Raw genomic sequence first — 22,408 nt, forward strand, 5'->3', positions numbered from 1 at the left:
CAAAATGGAGTTGGTGATTGTGCACCGTGTGCGGTCTTGTATTGTTGTATCGGGATTCGTTTTTAGTATGTTTTCTATTTCTGCTATGAGGTGGAAATATGGTATTTTTTGTATCGTTGATGATGGGATGGCAAAACTTGGTCCTAAACTAAGGAGTATTTCCATTTCGGGCGGAATTTGTTTGTCTGTACCGTTGTTTAGTGCTTTCGAGTTGGTTTCTAGAGTTGTTACGTTTGATGCTTTAATTTTTTTCTGTAATATGTTTTGGAACTTCCTTTTCGTTGTTTTGCATTTTTCTCGGACGTTTTTTTCGTAAAACTTGTTTTGGCTATCGAAGAATGAAGTTAATGTTTGTGCAGTGACATTTGAGGAGTGGATCTTCGTTTCTAAAACGGCTTTTTGTTTTTCCAGTGACGATAATTTAAAGTAAGTGTGTTGGATTTCAACATTTAGAATTGTCTTTTTGAACCGGGCTATGCACTTATTTAGTTTTTTTAAATGTGGACCATTTTCTTCCATCAACGGAAAGGTGAATTTAAAGCTATTTGCTATGTGGTTTGGGAAAACTCCTCTTTTGCGACAGCGAATAAGGAATGATTTTCTGTTTACTATGTTTCCTAATTTTTGGGAAACTTTAGCGTACTTTTTTAACCACTGTTTTGTTTCTACACCGTACTGAACCTCAATATTGCGATAGAAATTGACCTTTGAAGTATGTGCCATAGTATAGTGTGTGGATACTTATCGACTGTGACGTACAACTCGGGGGAGGATTTTCGGCTATTCAGTCTATTTAGAGCAGCTAAACGATGTTTCGCTTCTACTATCCGACGTTTCGATGATTTATTTCATCTTTTTCAAGGATTCTGGAATGTTTTACATAAAATTTTTGTTATCTATACATAAATTGCATGTTGTGTTTGACTTACAGAGGCTATATCGTTTGTTGTTAATGTATGTATGCATGTAGTAATATTTGTCCTAATCTGTTTTCCTTACTTAAATGGCGTCAATTCTAACTATTGTCAAGATATATTATAAATTAAGCTTATTTGGATTATTAGTTTAACACTACTCACTATAATTTGTTATAACATTATTTTCGCTATGTCTGTTTAAACTATTCATTTGTTACCGGGCGAAAAAACGGGTCAGTACGGTTCAATTTGGCTTAAGCGTTCTATTTTAGCGTTGGTTTATCGTTTGCTTTGCTATCTGTACACTGTGTTGGTGTGTGGCAACTATGTTAGCTGATTTGACGTTTATGGATGAATGTATAACAGTTTTATTTAGCTGTGTTTTTAAGTGTGTATATTACTCCTGCATATATCGAATTGAGTCCCTGTGTGTCTGTACGTTTGTTTGTGCTTTTTTCGGTTGTCATAATATGGCATACTTCTAAGTACGGTAGTGACTGTTGTTTCTTATGTTTATCTAGGATTTTGGTGTGGTTCAAGTCGAACCGATGGTTTAACGTTATGCTGTGATTCATTAGTGCGGTTTTCTCCTTCAGTGTGGCTATTTGTGTATCCGTGTAATCAGTGTCAGTGGTGGTGGCTGTTTTTTCTGCTAATAACTTGTCCAGTGCATTGTAGTGTGTTTTATGTCCACTAATTCTCGTTTTTAGTTTGTTTGTTGTCATTCCAATATAGCATGCTTCGCAGTTTATGCAAGGTATGCTGTAGATGACGTTGCTTTGGAAGTCGTTGGTTACGGGATTGTATAAAGAAAATTGCGATCAGTGAAATGGATCCAATATTTAATTAGGTTCCCCGGGAACAATTTAAAGCAGCATGCAATGAGAATTTAAATGACGTTATAATAATTGTATACACACCAGCAAGAGTGTTGAAAAATACTGATAAAATAAATTAATTAATAAAAGAAAACCACGGTACCCTTTTAGGAGGACACGTAGGTATAAACTGGTCTAACATGAAACACAGTATTTCTAAATATGTCAAAAATTGTATACCATGCAAATGAAATAACCACAAGATTAAAATAAAAGAAGTTTTCGAAAACACTTCTACATCAATGCATGCAAATTATCCAACACAACTAAGAGAAACTATCTCAATAAATCCAATTTATAACTACGATTCTTATCAGAAAGAATTGAAAATTCAAGTTACAACTAGCAGCTCATGAAGCAAGAACTTTACTGGAAAAATCAAAAGTAAACAGAGTATGTAAACAAGCAGAAAACTCAAAACCTATTAATGTTCACATAGGAAACAATGGTTGAAAAAGGAAAACCGTAGAAAACTAGACTCAGTATATTCAGGACCATTGATCATTACCCATATACAACACCCAAATGTAACAATACAAAACGTAGTTTCAAAAGAAACTCAAACAGTACATAAAAACAGAACTGTCAAATAATAATTGTATTACACTATCATATAATTAAACATAGTATATAAGATCACAGGCAAACTGGAAAAAATCATGTAACCAAACTGAGTATATAGGATCACAGGCAAACTGACAAAAAAAAACCTAAATTAATCCACCTAGCGGTCAGACCAAGCCTTTCTCATTCAATCTTTTATTTGTTGGAATAGATTTACACGAACGCTTCAATCCAATAAATGTATATTCACTCTTAAGGATCAGAAATATTGATGTTGTAATCTATACATATAAATATGCAGTCCGGTCTCTCTGTCTGTCTGTCTGATCCATATAGGCTCGAAAACTACCGAACCGATCTACGTGAAAATTTGTATGGTGTATTTTGGTGCCGATAAAGGTTCCTATAATAGATTGAAACCCCTCTGATCGCGCACGATAGGACCCGTTGTTAAAACCAACAGCAGCAAACGAACACACAAACGGAACGGTTATATAAAATGATACAATAGCTGCTGTCGGTAGCATGACCAGCCGCCAGCGGCGGTGACTGCGAGTGAACTGACTAGAATTGTTTTATTGTGTGTTCCTTCTGATCGTCTCAATATAGAATAATGGGATTAGATCGCTGGCTGGGGAGCTGCGACAAATTACGTTCTGCCGCAACATAGTCCCCCCCAAAACCGAAGGTTTTCAAATACGATTCACAATCAAATATCCAGTGTGTTTTGCTGAATTTTGTGTTTAAGATGATGATTGATTATGGTATATCCCGACCTGACTCCGGATGATCCTTCCGCTGAACACTTGCTGGGTTGAGTACATTCTCGGATGCTGTAAGCCTCGATGCCGTAGAGCCATCCTACTACTGCGCTGAATCCGAGACCAGTGAATCCAGGAGCTGAATGTATCATGCTAAGCGGTTACGAATCGCCCACACCGGCATAGCTCCGCTGGGGGAATTATTGCTAAGCGGCTGCGAAATCGCTTGTACCGGCAAAGCTGAAGTGCCATGAAATTATATTCGAAGCCAGTTACAACAAAGTCGCACTCTCGTTGAGTCGGCCATTGCTGTCGAATTTGCCGGGAATCTGCACAATACTAAAAATTCACACGCGTTCTACTAGCGCGGCAACCTGATCAACGGTGATGAAGTCGCGGCTAGTACCCGATGTCTAGGCTGCTATCCTGGTCACGGCACCAAATATGATCGCGCACGATAGGACCCGTTGTTAAAACCAACAGCAGCAAACGAACACACAAACGGAACGGTGATATAAAATGAAACAATAGCTGCTGTCGGTAGCATGACCAGCCGCCAGCGGCGGTGGCTGCGAGTGAACTGACTAGAATTGTTTTATTGTGTGTTCCTTCTGATCGTCTTAATATAGAATAATGGGATTAGATCGCTGGCTGGGGAACTGCGACAAATTACGTTCTGCCGCAACACCCTCCCTTTTCTAAGCAGGGAGAGGTCCCATAAAATGAAACATAAATTTCTGCCCAACTCAAGAACAAACCAAGCAAATAAAACCGAATTTGGTATGTGGATGTTTTAAGGGCTAACAAGTATGTCCATAATTGTTGGACGCCCTTCCCTTTTCTGGTAGGGAGGGGTTCCATACAAATGAAACATAAATTTCTGCACATCTCGAGAACAAATCAACTAAATGGAGCCAAATTTGGCAGGTGAATGTTTTTAGTGGTGAAAAATATGTACATAATATTTTGACACCCCTCCTTCTTTTGAAAGGGAAGGATGCCATACAAATGAAACACAAATTCCTGCACATCTCGAGAACTAACCGAGTAAATGGAACTAAATTTAGCATGTGAATGTTTTTAGGGGTAACAAATATGTCCATGATGGTTCGACACCCCTCCTTCTTCTGGAAGGAAGGGGTTCCATACAAATGATACACAAATTTCTGGCCATCTCGAGAGCCATACAAATGAAACACAAATTCCTGCACATCTCGAGAACTAACCGAGTAAATGGAACTAAATTTAGCATGTGAATGTTTTTAGGGGTAACAAATATGTCCATGATGGTTCGACACCCCTCCTTCTTCTGGAAGAAAGGGGTTCCATACAAATGATACACAAATTTCTGGCCATCTCGAGAGCTAACCAACTAAATTGAACCATATTTGGCAGGTGAATGTTTTTAGTGGTAACAAATCTGTTCCATAATCGACCTCAGGCAACATTTTGGATTGTAAGATGGCAACTTCCCGTTTCTGAAAAACAGCCAAAAAAGGCCGATTTCCACCCAACATAATAATATCCGGATCTAGAATGATACACAGGAGCCGAAATCGATCGAAATTGTCTTCAAATGCCATTATGAAATCCAAAATGGCGACTTTCGATTTCGCAAAAACAGTGGCAAACGACCAAATACCACCCAATATATGGGTATTTCCGGAACCGTAATGATGCACTGGAGCCCCAAATCGGCTTCAGACAACATTTTGAATTGCAAGATGGCACCTTCGATTTCTGGAAAACAGCCTGAAATGGACGATTTCCATTAAATATGAGTATCTCCGGAACCAGAAAGATGAACAGAAGCTAAAAATTGATCACAGACACAATCTTGCATATCAAGATGGTGACTTCCGATGTCTGGCAAACAGCCGGAAATTACCAAATACCATTCAATATGATTGTTTTCGGAACCAGGATTACGCTCAGATGACAGAAATTGATTTCACAGGCAATTTCAAAATGAGGACTTTCGGTTTCTGAAAAACAGCCCAAAGTGACCAAATTCTACCCAATATGAGTATCTCTGGAGCCAGAATGTTGCAAGAAGCTAAAAATTGACCTCAGACACCATTATGAATTGTAGGATGGCAACTTCTGGTTTCTGGAAAACAGCCAAAAATGGCCGATTTCCGTCTAATAATACACAGCAGTTGAAATCGACCACAGACCCCAATTTGGGTTCTAGTTTGGTGACTTTCGGTTCCTGGGAAACAGCCGAAAATAAACGAATAACACCTAATATGGGTGTTTCTTCAACCAGAATGACGCTCAGAGGCCAGAAATTATCTAAAATACCATTTTGAAATCCAGGATGGCGACTACCGGGTTAGTGAAAAACAGCCTAAAATAAACAAATGCTATCCAATATGAGTACCTCTGTAACCAGAATGATGCAAGGAGCTAACAATTGACCTCAGACGACCACTTTTAGTTTGTGGAAAACAACCAAAACAACTAAATACCTCCCAATATGTATATTTCCGGTGCTGGATTGATGCCAGAAAATCTGCTGAAAATGACCAAATACCACCCAATATGAATATATTCAGAATCAAGGCGATGTACAGACGCCAAAAGTCGAGGATGTTGTCATTTCGATAAAACCAATCATTTTAAACGATTTGTTATTTGACTTTGACCATATCCTATGGCCGATTCGTCGTGCATATGCAGATTTTAAACACATCGCAAGGAATCAATGAATTTGGAAAGTTCAAATAGTACGATACCACATTTAAATTATGTTGAGGCCACATATATCGATCAAACCAGGTCTAGCTTTCAATAGTCTTTGAATTTCTTCTGTTTCCATAACTTTTGAGCCACATATCAAATTGTTATGAAGTTTGTTATTTGTAAGTTTGAGAGATGACTCGTTCGTATGGCGCTAGTTATGTTCAAATAAGTCATGTAATCTTTGAGATAATAGACTTTCGTTGTTTTATAAACAATTCAATACATAACGGTTGCTTAAGTTCGATTATAATCAAATGAAATGGGAACGTAAAGGGCAGCCAAAATTTGAAACCACGTGTTCAATCATAATTCATCAGTTAACCCTTAACTAGCCCGCTCATCCGATAATAATATTAATCAAATCGGTTGTGTAGTTTCTGAGATTATGAAGTTTCGTGATTTTCACATTTCTGAACATTACAGACAAAGTTACAGTCTGATTATAGTAAAATTCAATACGGTGTTATGAGGCAGCTGGACTTATTATTTGACATTAATTTTGTGGAAATTGGATCAGCCATCTCTGAGAAGAGTGAATAAGTCCAAGTAGTCTTCGGAAAATGTTCCTTTTCATAGCTGGATTTCACATTTTTAAACATAACAGGCAAAGTAATAGTCCGATTGCAAAACTAATCAATAGGGTCTCATTGGACAACGAGACCTTCCATTTGACATTGATTTTATGAGGATCGGTCCAGCCATCTCTGAGAAACACGAGTGAGATTAAACGGTCTTCAAAACACGTTTCTTTTCATAACTTTTGAACCACATGTCCAATCTCCATAAAATTCCAAAGTTTAGGATATTTAAGGTAGCCCGTTCATATGAAACCAATTTTGTTAAAATCGATTGTGTAGTTTTTGAGATAATGATGTTTCATGATTTTTACATTTTGATACATAACCTCTAAACTAAAAATCCTATCACAATTAAATTTTAATAGGGTCTTATGGGGCAACTTGACCTTTCATTTGCAATTAAATTCACGGAAATCGGTCCAGCCATCTCTGAGAAAAGTGAGTGAGAATAAAAATCTGCACATACACACACACATACACACACACATACGCACATACACACACACACGCACACACACACACATACAGAAAATGCTCAGCTCGTCGAGCTGAGTCGAGTGATATATGCCACTCGGCCCTTTGGAGCACTTTTATACTTTCGGTTTTGCAAGTGATTGCTATACCTTTCTAGGAGAAAGGCAAAAATCATATAACCAAACATAGAATATGAGATAACAGGCAAACAATCGAATAATTCCATTTCATTTAATTACATTACATAATTCTTCTAAAAAAGTAATACAAACCAAAATAGCCATCAACCAAACACCGAAATGCTTAAAATGTTATTGCAACCATATGCGACAATTGTCGCGCAGGAATACCACACTTCGATAGTCAATTATTTCGCCTCTTTCTTTACCACCCGTACGTAACAGTACCAGTACATACACCCGATAGCCGAAATATGACCTGACGCAGCATTCTAGACCCTTTGCAGATAGCCAAACAGTCCAAACGTCTTGTCACGTCATACTTACTATTAGGATCAAGGTTGTCAATACGATAGATCATCGTCGATAATCGTCATCGCCGTTACCGATAACGTATGGTATCGTTATTGACGATGACGATGACGATACCGTCTTCAAACATTAACGATAACGGCGATAACGATAGTCACTAGACGTTATCAGCTCATTAACGCCTTATGCCAGTTTTGTCTGCTGTGGTAGCGAATGGTGTACGACTTGATCGAAAAGCAGGCACGGGGTGGGGAAACGTTTTTTCACTTCGGAGGATTGGAGACGAAACATCACTAGGCAAACTTTCCTTACTTTTCCTTATTTGTTTATGTTTCGCTTCTCGTCAGGAAAATAAATTTAGCAGTTTTGCTTGTTTTAGCTTATGAGGCGCTTTTTAAGCACAAATTGGAATAGTAAGGTATGTAGCATTGTCATAATTGCATTTCAAATGCATCTAAATGATATATCTAATAAAGCAAAAGATGGTATTGCAGTGAATGGTAATAAACAAACGTTATTGATTCGATACCGTCCAGAAGCTATCGTTATTGACAATGACGATAATGTCTGAAGACGTAAGCGTCATCGTCGATAACGATAACAGACGGTATCGTTATCGGCGTTTACGATAAATTATCGATTAACAACCTTGATTAGGATAGGCTTAAGCAAAATTGTACAAATCGTATATATGGAAGAAATTTTGAATATACAAGAATGATTGGTATGTATGATAGCAACTGTCTCGTTAAGTTCTTTCAGCCTGGACCGGTAGTTTTCTACCCTAGTCCGGTTACTGAGATGAAAAAGAAACAGCCTTCTCTATCAGATGTTCGAAAGAACATCTTACACCACTGATAATTTCAAATGTGTAATTTGTGGGGTTAAACACAAATCAAAGTTCTTTGATTGTCCTTTTAGGTAAATACTACGAGGTATACAGCCCTAGGGTTGTATGAAATGGTGACGTGGGACCAAACACTGTAATTAGGGTATTTTTTGTTACAAAATATACACAGTCCACAGACAGAATCAATGTGTTTCCTCAGTGACTTACGTATTTTCATTTTCAACCTTCCGCAGAAATCTATCTTTAGAAATATATTCAACATTACTCTAAAAATTATCGTTTATATTTAGAGATATTATGCCTGTAGTATTTTTGGGGCAAACAACATGTATTTGACAAGACACAAGCGTATTGTTCTTGTTAAAGAAACACCAAGATTTCTCGTAATGCGTCAAAGCCAGAATTAACTCTATATCTTCAAAAACCAAATCCAATAATACTTAGGGGGATTAGGGACATAATGAGCACACGGGGCGAAATGGGCACCCCTCTTTCACGCAAAACCACGCATTTTCTAATACAATATGGTATGTGGAACTCTTCCGTAGTTACTACAGTATCTCTTCATGTAGAACAAAAGTGGTTTGTCTGTTTAAAATATGGAAATATATTTAAAAAATCAACTTGGTTCCTGGATGTTGAAAAAATTATTATTGTTGCGCTCTACAAAATAAGCTTCTATGGTTGTTTAAATGGCTCCATCCTGTTTCCATAGTCAGTGTTTGTTTACAGTGATGGTGCGAACATATATTAGATAATCTTTGAGACCGAATCGGTCAGAAAGAGGGACTGCAGGCAGAATTGGCCACCATAAGGCGCGAAGGGACATTCACGAAACAAGCCGCCAAGTATCACGGCATCCCGCGTTGGCGCAAACGTTGACCCATTAGATACTTTCGCGACAAACGTTGGCCCATTAGTACTTCTACACAGTTTCAAGATATGTTCTATAAGAGTGCTCATTATACCCCGTGGGTGCTCATTATGCCCCAGTGGGGTGCTCATTGTTTCCCACACATCGATTGATTGCTAGTTTTTGATGCATGAATCTAATTTGTGTTTTTCACCATTATACGATAAACTTTTCAATTTGTGAATAGTGTACCTTTAATTATAGATAGTCAATGCAAGTTTCGCACTGAAGACAGTTTAAATTTTTTGTCGTTTTCCATGCTTAAGCGCAGTATGCAGTTCAAAAAGGAATTCATTTTCCTATCTCAATCCCATGTAAAATTCAGGTACTGAATCAGGCAATGAAATTTCTTCTGGTAGCTAGTACGCAGCTAAAAAGAAATCATAAACCGAAATGGAAAACAAAGTTCACTTGCTGTGAACACTGCTGTGAAGCAAAATGTCACTTTTTCTTGCACGGAATAATTAGCACTGACATTATTCAGGTACTGAAAGTGTCAGGCAGTTGGTTGGTCGTCTCACACCCAGCGATGCCAGATTGGAAGACATTAGCCTACATTCAAAATATTTTTCACGTTATAGTTACCGGAAAAGTTACGTGAATATTTTCCACTATCGTTTTCTAGTAGATTCTACGTGATTATCATTTGAGTTCATTAAATCAAAAGAAATAATTATCGGTTTCCGTTAGACTCTACTAGAAATTTGGGAAATAAATATTGAAATTTAGTCCGCGCCCAAGTTTGAGTTTATCATGACCTGGTGAGATGAATTATCTTTTGAAACTTTCAGTAGATGCATGCATTTCATGTGAGTTTCACGTAGAACTCATCTACTGGTAAACGACGAATTTGCATACCTGATTTATTACGCAGCATATTTTGATAATTTCTAAAACCCGTTTCTTAGCTCATAAAAATTAGAGAAATAAATGAAAATTGTACATTTCGTAAAACGTGATTGCTATCAGATATCACTCAGGTATGCAAATTCGTGAATGAATAAAACAACAAAAAACTGATAAATATTACGACATTCCCGGAGATTGTTATTATCCGCTGCAGCGGTTTTCGTTCAGGTAACTCTTCCACCTTTGAACTGAAGCTGTGTGAAACCTTTAAGTTCAAGTTTCGAGTTTATTAGGATTTTTCGAAAATTCACTTATTTGCAAGCCATCCTGAAATTCTGTTCAGAATCAGACAACAGCTTCGCCATTTTGATTTCTGGATCATTTCGCACAGAGAATTCACGCGATACATCCTGTTTGACGTTGTCAAGTTCACGTAGATGGTACGTGATTAACCATGGTATGCATGAGATTTTCACGTAGATGTTATGTTTGTCACATAATTCATGCAAAATGACAGGAAATGAACAAGTATAGGAACTTTCACGTAACAATAACGTGAAAAATATTTTGAGTGTACGATGAAGACATCTATTTTTGTGACGACAACGTGAAGACATTGGAGAAAACAAGTGAAGACATTGAAAAATATGTGAACGACCCGGATTTTGCATTAGTGGTGACCTGTATTTTTTTTTGCTCGACAGTCTTCGATTTGCCGGGAAGTTTTTTCAGCCTTCGGGTTTCGGGTAGGAAGACATTTTTTCGTGGACCAGACTTTTGAAAAAATTACCTGGCATCCCTGCTCTCACACCAGATCGCGGTAAACAAGTGTGTTCGAGTGTTCTAGAAAAAAGGAAAAATCATGCGCTCACTCACGTCAGATATCAATATTGTAAAGCATTATCAGCTGTCAAAATTCCGTTTGGTAAAAAGGGCAAAATTTCGTGAACCTCTTTTCTTTTCCCTTCTTCATTTCATATGCTAGTGTCCTTTCAGGTAAAATTTCAAATTCAAACAACAACAAACCTTTCGTGTTTGGTGCTGAAAAGTCTGCCAGTGTTGATTTAGGTAGTCCAAATCCCGATAAGATTGACTACCTACAACAATCCATGCTGCAGTTAATGTCCGCTCTGTTGAACTGTAACTTGATATACGACGCTTCAAGTAGGTATAAAATTAACAACTGATATTGTTATTGAAATGAAATTCAGCAATGACTTTGAATAATGCTGTAAATTTTGTAAATTGGAAAGTTCGCTCTTTAAAAGCGAAAGAAGATGATTTTTTTAATTTTTCAACAGTCCATGATGTGCATTCTGCAGTTGTGACTGAAACGCTTTTAAAGCCTGACATTAAACTAAAAAGAAACCCCAACTATATAGTTCACAGGTTCCATAAAATTGATTTTGCCGGAGGTGGAGTTGCAATAGTGATCCACTGTCGAATAAAACATCGTGTTATGCCCCATCTTAAAACGAAGGTTATTGGAAGTTTGGGAATTGGAATCGAAACAGATATTGGCATTTTATTTATAGCCGCAGTGTATTTACCTTTTCAATGCGCTGGTGAGCAGGAAAATCATTTCAAGGGATAATTACAAAAACTTACGAGAAATGAATCCAAGTTTTTTATCATCGGTGATTTTAATGTAAACATCGATCGTGGAAAAATGCACAAAGCAATTCCGTTGGAAAAATATTGTTTAACGATTGCTGGATCGGCTGGATTTTATTCAGTTTTATTTCCAAATGTTTTTCTTCTGTTAGGAATCCATCCACAATTGATTTGGTATTAACGGATCAAAGGCATTCATGCAGTGATTTGTTAACTCACGAACTGCAGGAGCTGCTTGGGGAGCCATCTATCGTCTACACCGGTAAGACAGGCAGGTTGCGGTGGGTTGGGCATGTTGTAAGGATGTTGGACGACAATCCGGTAAAGATGGTTCTTGAAACCAATCCGTCAGGGACGAGACGGAGAGGTGCACAGCGGGCAAGGTGGATCGATCAGGTGGAAGACGACCTGCGGACCCTACGCAGTCTGCAGAGCTGGCGAACTGCAGCCATCTGCTTTTACCCATGCTGAGCAACCTTAAGCTGAACAGCTAAAGCCATTGGTCTCCCCGGGACCGCCGTTAGGCATTACTTCGGGGAGAGGGCCCGTCGTGCTTTTCGCACTTACCTCTATGGGTAGCAGAGCAGCCTATACGGGCCAGTTAGTTAACCGTTAACTAACTGGGGCACATCGATGGATTCCCGTCGATTGGTGCCATGCAAGAAACTAACGATCTGTGATGCGGCCGTGATGACCGCATCCCAAGTTTCCCTACTTTCGCACATCCTACGCACGATGTTCTCTGGCGTGGTGTCCATCCCACTTATTGCCAGCATTTCGTACCGTACCCGCTCGAAACGCGGACATGTGAAGACACATGCTCCGCGTTCACTTCCGCACCCGTACAAGCGGGGCACATAGATGACTCGGCGTACCCGAACCTATGCAGGTACTGCCTAAAGCAGCCATGGCTTGACAGGATCTGTGTCAGATGGAAGGTTACTTCCCCATGGCGCCTATTAATCCAGCATGCTAACTCTGGAATGAGTCGGTGCGTCCATCTACCTTTTGTAGTGGTGGACCACTCCCGCTGCCACCTGGCCATTGAAGATGACCGTATGGTGTTGCGTATACCTTTCGTGTCGCGTTGGTCGAAGCACTCTACATCCTCTTTGACGATGATGCTGATGGGCATCATGCCAGCCAGGACGCAAACCGCCTCGTACGACACTGTTCGGTATGCGCACGCGACCCTTAGGCACATTAGCCTGTACGTACTCTCGATGGCACGATGCCGCGATGGCACGAGGTACTCAATACCTTGGACCACACTGGTCCTTCAAACCTGAGTATGGACGTGGTCACGCTAGCAAGTACTTTGCGCCTGCTGCTACGGACCGCCGAGCTGTTTACCATCATACGAGATAGCGCTGCCACAGCCATGGAAGCTTTCTTGCAGGTATAATCGGCGTGGTTCCCGAACGTGAGCTTATCGTCGATCATAACCCCCAGAAGCTTCAGCGAGCGTTTTGAGGCGATAGTGCATGCACCGGCACTAATCGATGCCTCCTGCTCCGACTTTCTGTTATTAACAACAATAACTTCAGTCTTATGGTGCGCTAGCTCCAGTTTCCTGGAGTGCATCCAGTCTTCCACTACGCGTATTGATAGCGCGGCCTTTAACTCTACCTCTCTAATTGACTCGCCATAGACCTCAAGAGTTATGTCGTCGGCGAAGCCCACGATCACCACCCCTGGAGGGAGTGATAGTTTTAACACGCCGTCATACATGGCGTTCCACAGTACCGGACCCAGGATGGAATCTGCGGTAACCGGAACGCTTTTCTGACCCTCGTTTGTGTTATACACTAGCACTCGATTCTGGAAGTAGTTACCCAGAACCTTGTACAGCGGCGTCGGCACTCTGAGACTCTGTAGCGCTAAGGCTATGGAGTCCCAGCTGGCACTGTTAAACGCGTTCTTCACGTCAAGCGTGACGATCGCGCAATAACGAATGCCCCTCCTTTTGCGTTGGATTGCAACCTCAGTCGTTCTGGTGACGAAGAGAATTGCATCCACCGTGGACCTACCTTTTCGAAAACCGAACTGGTTGCTTGATAGACCGTTCTCACTTTCTGTATATTTCACCAGTCTATTGATGATTACCCTCTCAAGCACCTTGCCCGCCGTGTCCAGCAGGCAGATTGGTCTGTATGCCGATGGGTCACCTGGTGGTTTCCCAACCTTCGGCAACAGCACCAGCCTCTGGCGCTTCCACACGTCCGGGAAGAGGCAGTCGTCAAGGCATTTCTGCATGACCGCCCTGAACAACCCGGGGGCTTCTTTGATGGCCGTCTTGATGGCCAAGTTCGGGATTCCGCCTGGTCCCGGAGCCTCGCCTACCTTCAGGGAGTTTGCGATCTCGATCAATTCATCTTCTGTCACCCTTACCGCATCGTCTGCCTCTGCACGGCTGCCGTCACTCACGGTTGGTGGTGACTCGTCAGTCTGAGGCCAGGGACTTGGTTCGTGGCTTGGGAAGAGGCCCTGAATGATCGTTTCTAGCAGCGCTGGTGATTGTTCGGCCGGGGCTCTGAATGCGGCACCGCGTTCCGCTCTTTGCTCGTCGGAACGTGCGCGTTGCATCCTCCGTCTTGCACGGAGGCATGCACTGCGCAGGCCTGCTATCGTATCGCTCCACCAGTATGTCGGTGGATGAGATCTAGGCATCGTGGCGTCGCACGCCCATGACAGCGTCGAATTTAGATGGTCCACATCCGGGAGCGGTTCACCCCCTTCGTGCTTCCATCTAATTGCCTGCCCAAAAACATCTGCATCAAAATGCAATGTTTTCCAGCCGTAAAAGGATGGAATATAGGCCCTACTCGCTGCTTGCTTCCGCACGCCTACCTCATAGCGGATCGATGGTGATCGCTATTCGATGGTGATCGCTATTCGATGGTGATCGCTATTCGTGTAGCTGTCGTCTACCCTCCAGTTCGTGATCAGTCCCGGGCTGCAGAACGTCACATCGATAATCGATTCCGCACCATTTCTACTGTAGGTGCATTTTGTACCAACGTTAGCCAAGTCTAAGTTGAGCTTTGCCAAAGCTTCCAACAAGACCTGGCCCCTCTGGTTTGTACAGCGACTCCCCCACTCGACAGCCCAAGCGTTAAAGTCGCCCGTAACCACCAACGGCCATTGGCCCGTCAGTTCCACGGTTGCTTGATCGACCATCTGTGAGAACGTTTCGGTAGAGCAACTTGGCGGAGCATAGCAACTGCAGTAGAATACTCCATCCACTTTGGCTATAACGTACCCCTCTCTGGAGGTCGACACAATCTCCTGAACCGGGGACCTGCCTGTCGTGAAAATGGCCGTCTTCCCAGACTGGTCCGATACCCAGTTACCGTTTCCGGTTGGGATGCGGTATGGGTCCGAGACGATGGTCACGTCCGACAACGAGTCAGCAGCTGCTTGGTGTGGCAACTGCTCCGCCGCATAGCAGTGGTTCAGGTTTAACTGTATCATCCTCAGGCTGCAGCCATGGAGCGAGTGAAATAAAGACGACTCTAACGTACAGCAAAGGCCACACCACGGCTTGGGACTGTTTAGTAAGGCAAGATATCGTACCACAATCGAAGAAAGCTTGAATTGTGATATTGTTTTATAAAATAGTTCTGATATTGACGGAGCATTGGGTAATTTGTGCAGTTTAATACTCAATGCCCGAAACTTATCAGTTCCTAAGGCTAGAGTGAAATTCAATACATCTATTGTTGACAACGAGCTTCAACTTCTTATACGTTTGAATAACATACAGAGACGTCAATATCAAAGAACTCGTGATCCAGCTTTGAAAGTTATTTTTGAAGATTTACAAACGGAAATCAAACATACATTCACTTTCTCGCGAAATGAAAATTTCACGAGAGAAGTTGCACAACTAAAACCATATTCCAAACCTTTCTGGAAGCTTTCGAAGGTTCTTAAGAAGCCTTCAAAGCCCATTCCAGTCCTCAAAGATGGTGGCCACATATTTCTTACGAATGATCAAGAAGCACAAAAACTTGCTCAACAGTTCGAGAGTGTTCATAATTTAAACTTAAACGTAATGAGTCCTATTGAAAACGAAGTATCACAGAAGTATGATCAGATTTCCACTCAAGAATTTCTTCCTGAAGAGGTACTGGAAACAAACTTGAATGAAATACGAACTATTATCAAGAACTTCAAAAACATGAAAGCACCAGGAGATGATGGGATTTTTTATATCCTCCTCAAAAGACTTCCCGAAAGCTCTTTAAATTTCTTGATGAGAATTTTTAACAGATGCTTTGAATTAGCATATTTTTCCTCAGAATGGAAAAATGCCAAAGTCACTCCAAAAAATCCAGCTGAAGCATCAAGTTATCGTCCAATTAGTTTACTCTCTTCTTCAAGCAAACTTTTTGCAAGAATAATTTTTAATAGAATGATGTCTGAATAGAATGATATCAATAAAAATCAATTTTTGCAAATGAGCAATTTGGATTTCGCCATGGGCATTCGACTACTCATCAGTTACTTAGAGTAACTAATATGATTCGTACAAAAAAATCTGAAGGTTATTCCACTGGAGCTGCTCTTCTAGACATAGAAAAAGCATTCGACAGTGTTTGGCATAAAGATTTGATAGCTAAAATGTCCAATTTTCGTTATCCTCTTTGCATCACAAAAATGATACAAAGTTACTTGACAGACCGCACTCTTCAGGTTAACTATTTGAATAGTATATCTGATAGATTGCCTGTTAGAGCTGGTGTACCTCAAGGAAATATCTTGGGCCCAGTCTTATATAATATTTTTACTTCTGATCTTCCTGATTTACTACCAGGATGTGAGAAATTTCTGTTTTGTGACGTTACAAGCATTTCCGTGAAAGGAAAAAGCCTTCGTATCATATGCAGTAGACTGCAAAAAAGTCTAGATATATTTCCTTCATATTTGCAGAAATAAAAGATTTTTTCCAATGCATCAAAAACACAATTAATTATTTTTCCTCATAAACCAAGAGTTTTTTTTCTCAAACTCTCTTCAATAATCATGTTGTTAAGATGAACGGTGCAATCTTTAATTGGTCTGACGAAGTTAAATATTTAGGGCTAATTTATGATGAAAATCTTACTTTCAAGGAGCACATTGAGAATATCCAAACAAAGTGCAATAAATATATAAAATGTTTGTATCCTCTTATCATCAGAAATTCTAGACTTTGTCTCTAGAATAAATTGTTAATTTACAAACAAATATTTAGACCTGCAATGTTATATGCAGTCCCCATCTGGACAAGTTGTTGTACAACCGGAAAGAAGATGCTTTAAAGGATTCAAAATAAACTTCTGAAAATGATATTGCAGAGTCTTCGCTGGTTTAGCACGAATGACCTACACAAGCTTACTAATGTGGAAACATTAAAAAATATGTCAAATTATCAATAAGTTCCGACAAAAATCGTTGCAATCCTCATTTACAAAGGTTAGCTCACTTTATAGTCAGTAAGATAGGTGTAAGATTAGGCTAAGGTTTAATTTTAAATTGATTTTTTTTCTTGACAAGTAGGTTTACAATTTTGTTACAATTATATTCACTTAACTGCGGAAGCGATTACAATCTTTTAATGAAATAAAAATTAAAATATATGTAATAATGTTGATGTGTCTCATATAATTACACTGCCGGTTAAAACATGGATACAACTGGTTGGTGTGCGTTGAAGGTGCGACGCGATCATTGGCGCGTTAACCATATTCCGGCGGTGGAGGAAATGCTTCGCCAACCCGAGCGTCTGTTCACCAAGATGGTGCGGCTCAAAACAGCGTCTGATCTCCATGTTAGGAGCGGCTGATTAACGTCCTGGTGGCAGCGTGGGACTCTAAACAGGGCTGACACGATGGTCCCCCGGCGAGACAGGGGGTTGGGGAAGGCCCAACGAGCCGCCCCGGAAAACAACATGTTACAAACAACGTAAGAGATAATACGGATCGGAACAATCGGCATGGACCTAGGCAACGAAATAAGGACTACGATTGGAAACTTGGGACATGGAACTGCAAATCGCTCTGCTTTCCAGGATGCGACAGGATAATTTATGACGAGCTACATCCACGCAACTTCGAAGTCGTAGCGCTGCAGGAACTTTGTTGGACAGGACAGAAGGTATGGAAAAGCGGGCACCGGGCGGCTACTTTCTACCAGAGTTGTGGTACCACCAGCGAGCTAGGAACCGGCTTCATAGTACTGGGTAAGATGCGCCAACGCGTGATAGGGTGGCAGCCGATCAAGGCAAGGATGTGCAAGTTGAGGATAAAGGGCCGGTTCTTCAACTACAGCATCATCAACGTGCACTGCCCACATGAAGGAAGACCCGACGACGAGAAGGAAGCGTTCTACGCGCAGCTGGAGCAGGTCTACGATAGCTGCCCGCGACGGGACGTGAAGATCGTTATTGGGGACTTGAATGCTAAGGTAGGACGGGAGGCAATGTACAGACCGGTAATCGGACCAGATAGCCTGCATGCCGTGTCTAATGATAACGGCCATCGGTGCGTAAACTGCACAGGAATACGCGCAGCAGCTGGAGGCAGTGCTACCTACGGAAGAGCAGCTTGGCGCAGCTACCCTTGAAGATGGCTGGAAAAGCATCCGATCCGCCATAGGTAACACTGCAGTAGCGCTACTAGGTACAAGGGCCCCGAATCATAGAAATGACTGGTTTGACGGCGAATGCAAACGGTTAGTTGAGGAGAAGAATGCAGCACGGGCGAGAATGCTGCAACACCGTACGAGAGCGAACGTGGAACGATACCGACAGGCACGGAACAGCCAAAACTCAGTCCTCCGAAGGAAGAAGCGCCAGCTCGAGGACCGAGATCGCGTAGCGATGGAAGAGCTGTACCAAGCTAACGACACTTGGAAGTTCTACGAGAAGCTGAACAGCTCCCGCAAAGGATTTGTGCCGCAAGCCGATATGTGCAGGAGCTTGGACGGCAACCTCCTAACAGACGAGTGTGAGATGATCGAAAGGTGGAGGCAGCACTTCGACGACCATCTAAACGGCGATGCAGTAGAGCGCGAGGACGGTATGGCAATTGATCTTGGTGCACGAGCAGAAGACATCAGAATTCCAGCCCCCGATCTTCTGGAGGTGGAGGAGGAGATTGGTCGGCTGAAAAACAATAAAGCTGCTGGAGTGGACCAACTCCCCAGCGAGCTATTGATGATAAATGAGAAACACTGGCTAGAGCCGTGCACTGGGTCATTGTCAAGGTTTGGGAGGAAGAACGAGTACCGGAGGAGTGGATGGAGGGTATTGTGTGTCCCATCTACAAAAAGGGCGACAAACTGGAGTGCTGCAATTACCGGGCAATCACTCTGTTGAACGCCGCCTACAAGGTACTCTCCCAAATACTTTGCCGTCGACTATCACCATTTGCGAAGCAGTTCGTGGGGCACTACCAGGCGGGATTTATGGGTGCCCGCGCCACCACGGATCAGATATTCGCGGTTCGGCAAGTTATGCTGAAATGCCGCGAATATAACGTGCCCACACATCATTTGTTCATCGATTTTAAATCGGCGTACGACACAATCGATCGGGACAAGCCATGGCAAATTATGCACGACTACGGATTTCCGGACAAACTGACGCGGTTGGTCAAAGCGACGAGTGATGTGTGTAGTTCGAGTTTCGGGGGCACTCTCGAGCCCCTTCGAAACCCGAAGAGGTCTAAGGCAAGGTGATGGTCTCTCGTGCCTACTGTTTAACATTGCCCTGGAAGGTGTCATTAGAAGAGCGGGGATTAACACGAGTGGCACGATATTCCAAAAGTCGGTTCAACTGTTCGGTTTCGCCGACGATATTGACATTGTGGCTCGGACCTTTGTGAAGCCGAACGGATTGGTCATCAATGCATCGAAGACGAAGTACATGAAAGGAAGGGGTTCACGAGAGGACAGTGCTAACCTCCCACCTCGAGTTCAAATTGGTGGTGATGAAATCGAGGTGGTTGATGAGTTCGTGTATCTGGGCTCACTGGTAACTGCCGACAACGATACCAGCAGAGAAATTCAATGGCGCATTATGGCAGGAAATCGTGCATACTTTGGTCTCCGGAGGACGCTCCGATCGAGTAGAATTCGTCGCCGCACCAAGTTAACCATCTACAAGACGCTGATCAGACCGGTAGTCCTCTACGGGCATGAGACATGGACTATGCTTGTGGAGGACCAACGCGCCCTTGCGGTCTTCGAGCGGAAGGTGTTGCGTACCATCTTCGGTGGACTGCAGATGGAAAACGGAGTGTGGAGAAGGCGAATGAGTCACGAACTGCAGGAGCTGCTTGGGGAGCCATCTATCGTTCACACCGCTAAGATAGGCAGGTTGCGGTGGGGTGGGCATGTTGTAAGGATGTTGGACGACAACCCGGTAAAGATGGTTCTTGAAATCAATCCGTCAGGGACGAGACGGAGAGGTGCACAGCGGGCAAGGTGGATCGATCAGGTGGAAGACGACCTGCGGACCCTACGCAGACTGCAGAGCTGGCGAACTGCAGTCTTGGACCGAGTGGAATGGAGACGACTCTTACATACAGCAAAGGCCACACCACGGCTTGGGACTGTTTGGTAAGGTAAGTGTTGATGTGTCACCGTTTGTGGCAGAACACACAATATAAATTCGGAATAAATATTGATTTTGCGTAAGCACATAGGAAATTAGGAAGGAAAATATAGGAAAAAATCAACGCTTTCATCGGGGCATCAGAAAACAACTTGGAATCGTGCAATCAACGGGGAGTCGTGTGATTAAACGTTGCTAAGAAACTCTGAGCATCGAGAGGAAGGTGAAACGCGGTCAAAATCGATGTTATATTAGTGATAAGGATCACAAGCGTGTTGTGAAGGCGTTTACGCTGAAACCCAATGCTTTGCTTGGGAATGTGGCCAAAGAGTTCAATTTGTCCAAGCCTTACGTTCGGAGAGCCAAGGACCGGGAAGGGCTGCATACGTACAAATTGCACAAGGCTCCAAATCGTGACGAATGGCGAAATACGGTTGGAGAGTCACGGGCCTGGCAACTGTACGCCCAGATGCTGACGAAGCCTCATTGTCTCATCATGAACGATGAGAACTACCACAAAGGCGGAGCTCCAGCAGTTATCGGGGCTACTGTTCTTCACTACCCAGCACATGCTTTATATTCCGGAGGAAGTGAGGGATCAGACACTTTTTATCAGTGTTTACCGCTGAGCGGTGAAATAATGATGATTACTAACGTAATTGCGCAATAGCAAATAGCAAAATTGTCCAAAATTTTATCTAAACAACATATCGGTTATTATTATCCTGTCGTATACCAACTTCTTCATACGACGCTGTAAAATATAAACAATTAAATGTTTAAATTAAAAGTATTGAACCAGACGAGTAAGTTCCGTTACACGGCGCACAGCTATTTTGCAAATGGACTGCCAATATGTAACACATTATTTCCGGCTACAAGCCCGAGAAGAACGCGAAACTTACAAAACGATACTGAAACCGCGTCGCCTTTTATGATGTTTGGGCCGGGAGTATCCTGTACACCGTGAATCGGTAACAGAAGGGGAAACAGTCCCAAATTCTAAATCAAAACGTAACTCAACGGTATGCTAACATACCCAACGTGCAAGACAAGGACTTTCTTTTGCGGTAATGAGGTTGTCGGTAGCCAATCCGTTTGCAATAAAGAATCAACTGTTTCTTTTATTGTATCCGGTGAGACGAACTGGAGTAGACCAATCGCTCCGGAATGCTAATTAATAACTGATTCTTTATCCAAATTGATTTGCGTTTAAAGGCAAATTGGTAAGGTAATTGGTAATTTGCGTTTAGAGGCAAAGAGGTAATTGCCGAAATACTTGATTCTATGTGTATATATATGGTCAACTTGGGCTCCTACTGGAAACGGTTGGAGACATTAAGCATAAAAACGCGAACGCAGCATACCGCGTGCTATGTGGTTGAATCGAGCACTCAGCTGGTTTTCGCGCTACAACACAATCGTCGTATAGCATAGCGAGTTTGTTTTGAGTGCGTATACCGGTGAGTACTAGCTAAGGGAATCCTTTTGCAAAACAGCTGTGCGCCGTGAAATGTATGAAATGTATGTGTCGTATGAAACAGTTCCATCCACAATCCATCGTGCGGTTATGCTGTTATTATCATTTGAAATCTGATGGAATATTTGCCAGTTTCATTTTCAATTTTACATAATGTATCCGAGTATAGAAAACGATGATGTATTCCCACGTCAAAAAATAAAGAACTTTGACGAAAAATGGCACTTCTATAAAAAAAGAGATATATAATTATTATCCAAATTTTGAGTCAAATCTGAGAAGATTATGGCCACGTTTGTACTTTTTTTCACAATTGAGATGGAATGACTCATATATAATTATTTCAACAGTACAAACATAATGTTGGCGTAAATATGAAAAAAGGTATGATGGTTACAACGGCCGTTGTCTGCATCTGAATGACATGATCTAATAATATATTCAATACTACAATAAACTCTTATGTTTTAGGAAACCCGCTTCGAGATAGATAACATTATGCTGCGACCACAATCATCAGTAAATATAACAGCAAATGCTACAACCGATAAACCAGAGATTATTACAGATGCTGCCACTGGATACGTTCGGGTACCCGTTGTGAAGTTTAATGTAAATGGTTATGTACAAGCACCATCAGTCAAGGTGGGTGATTTTATCATTATCTAAATTATCGAATTATGAATACGTTA

General features: G+C 41.8%; 1 protein-coding gene across 6 annotated transcripts in view; it reads left to right on the forward strand.

Moving 5' to 3' along the window:
- The window catches only part of LOC129724178 (cytokine receptor-like), a 493,346-nt gene that overhangs the window by 323,454 nt on the left and 147,484 nt on the right, over positions 1-22,408 (forward strand). For 4 of the 6 annotated variants that reach the window (XM_055678854.1, XM_055678860.1, XM_055678855.1 and 1 more), the window contains one exon: positions 22,188-22,361. The exons of 1 other annotated variant lie outside the window; for it this stretch is intronic. In XM_055678854.1, the coding sequence (XP_055534829.1) occupies positions 22,188-22,361 (174 nt within the window). Of the gene's footprint in view, positions 1-22,187; positions 22,362-22,408 lie in introns of those variants that run through there. One more of the 6 variants, XM_055678857.1, reaches the window with a different exon arrangement.

Source organism: Wyeomyia smithii, chromosome 2 (genome assembly GCF_029784165.1).
Source record: "Wyeomyia smithii strain HCP4-BCI-WySm-NY-G18 chromosome 2, ASM2978416v1, whole genome shotgun sequence".
Lineage (NCBI taxonomy): Eukaryota > Metazoa > Arthropoda > Insecta > Diptera > Culicidae > Wyeomyia > Wyeomyia smithii.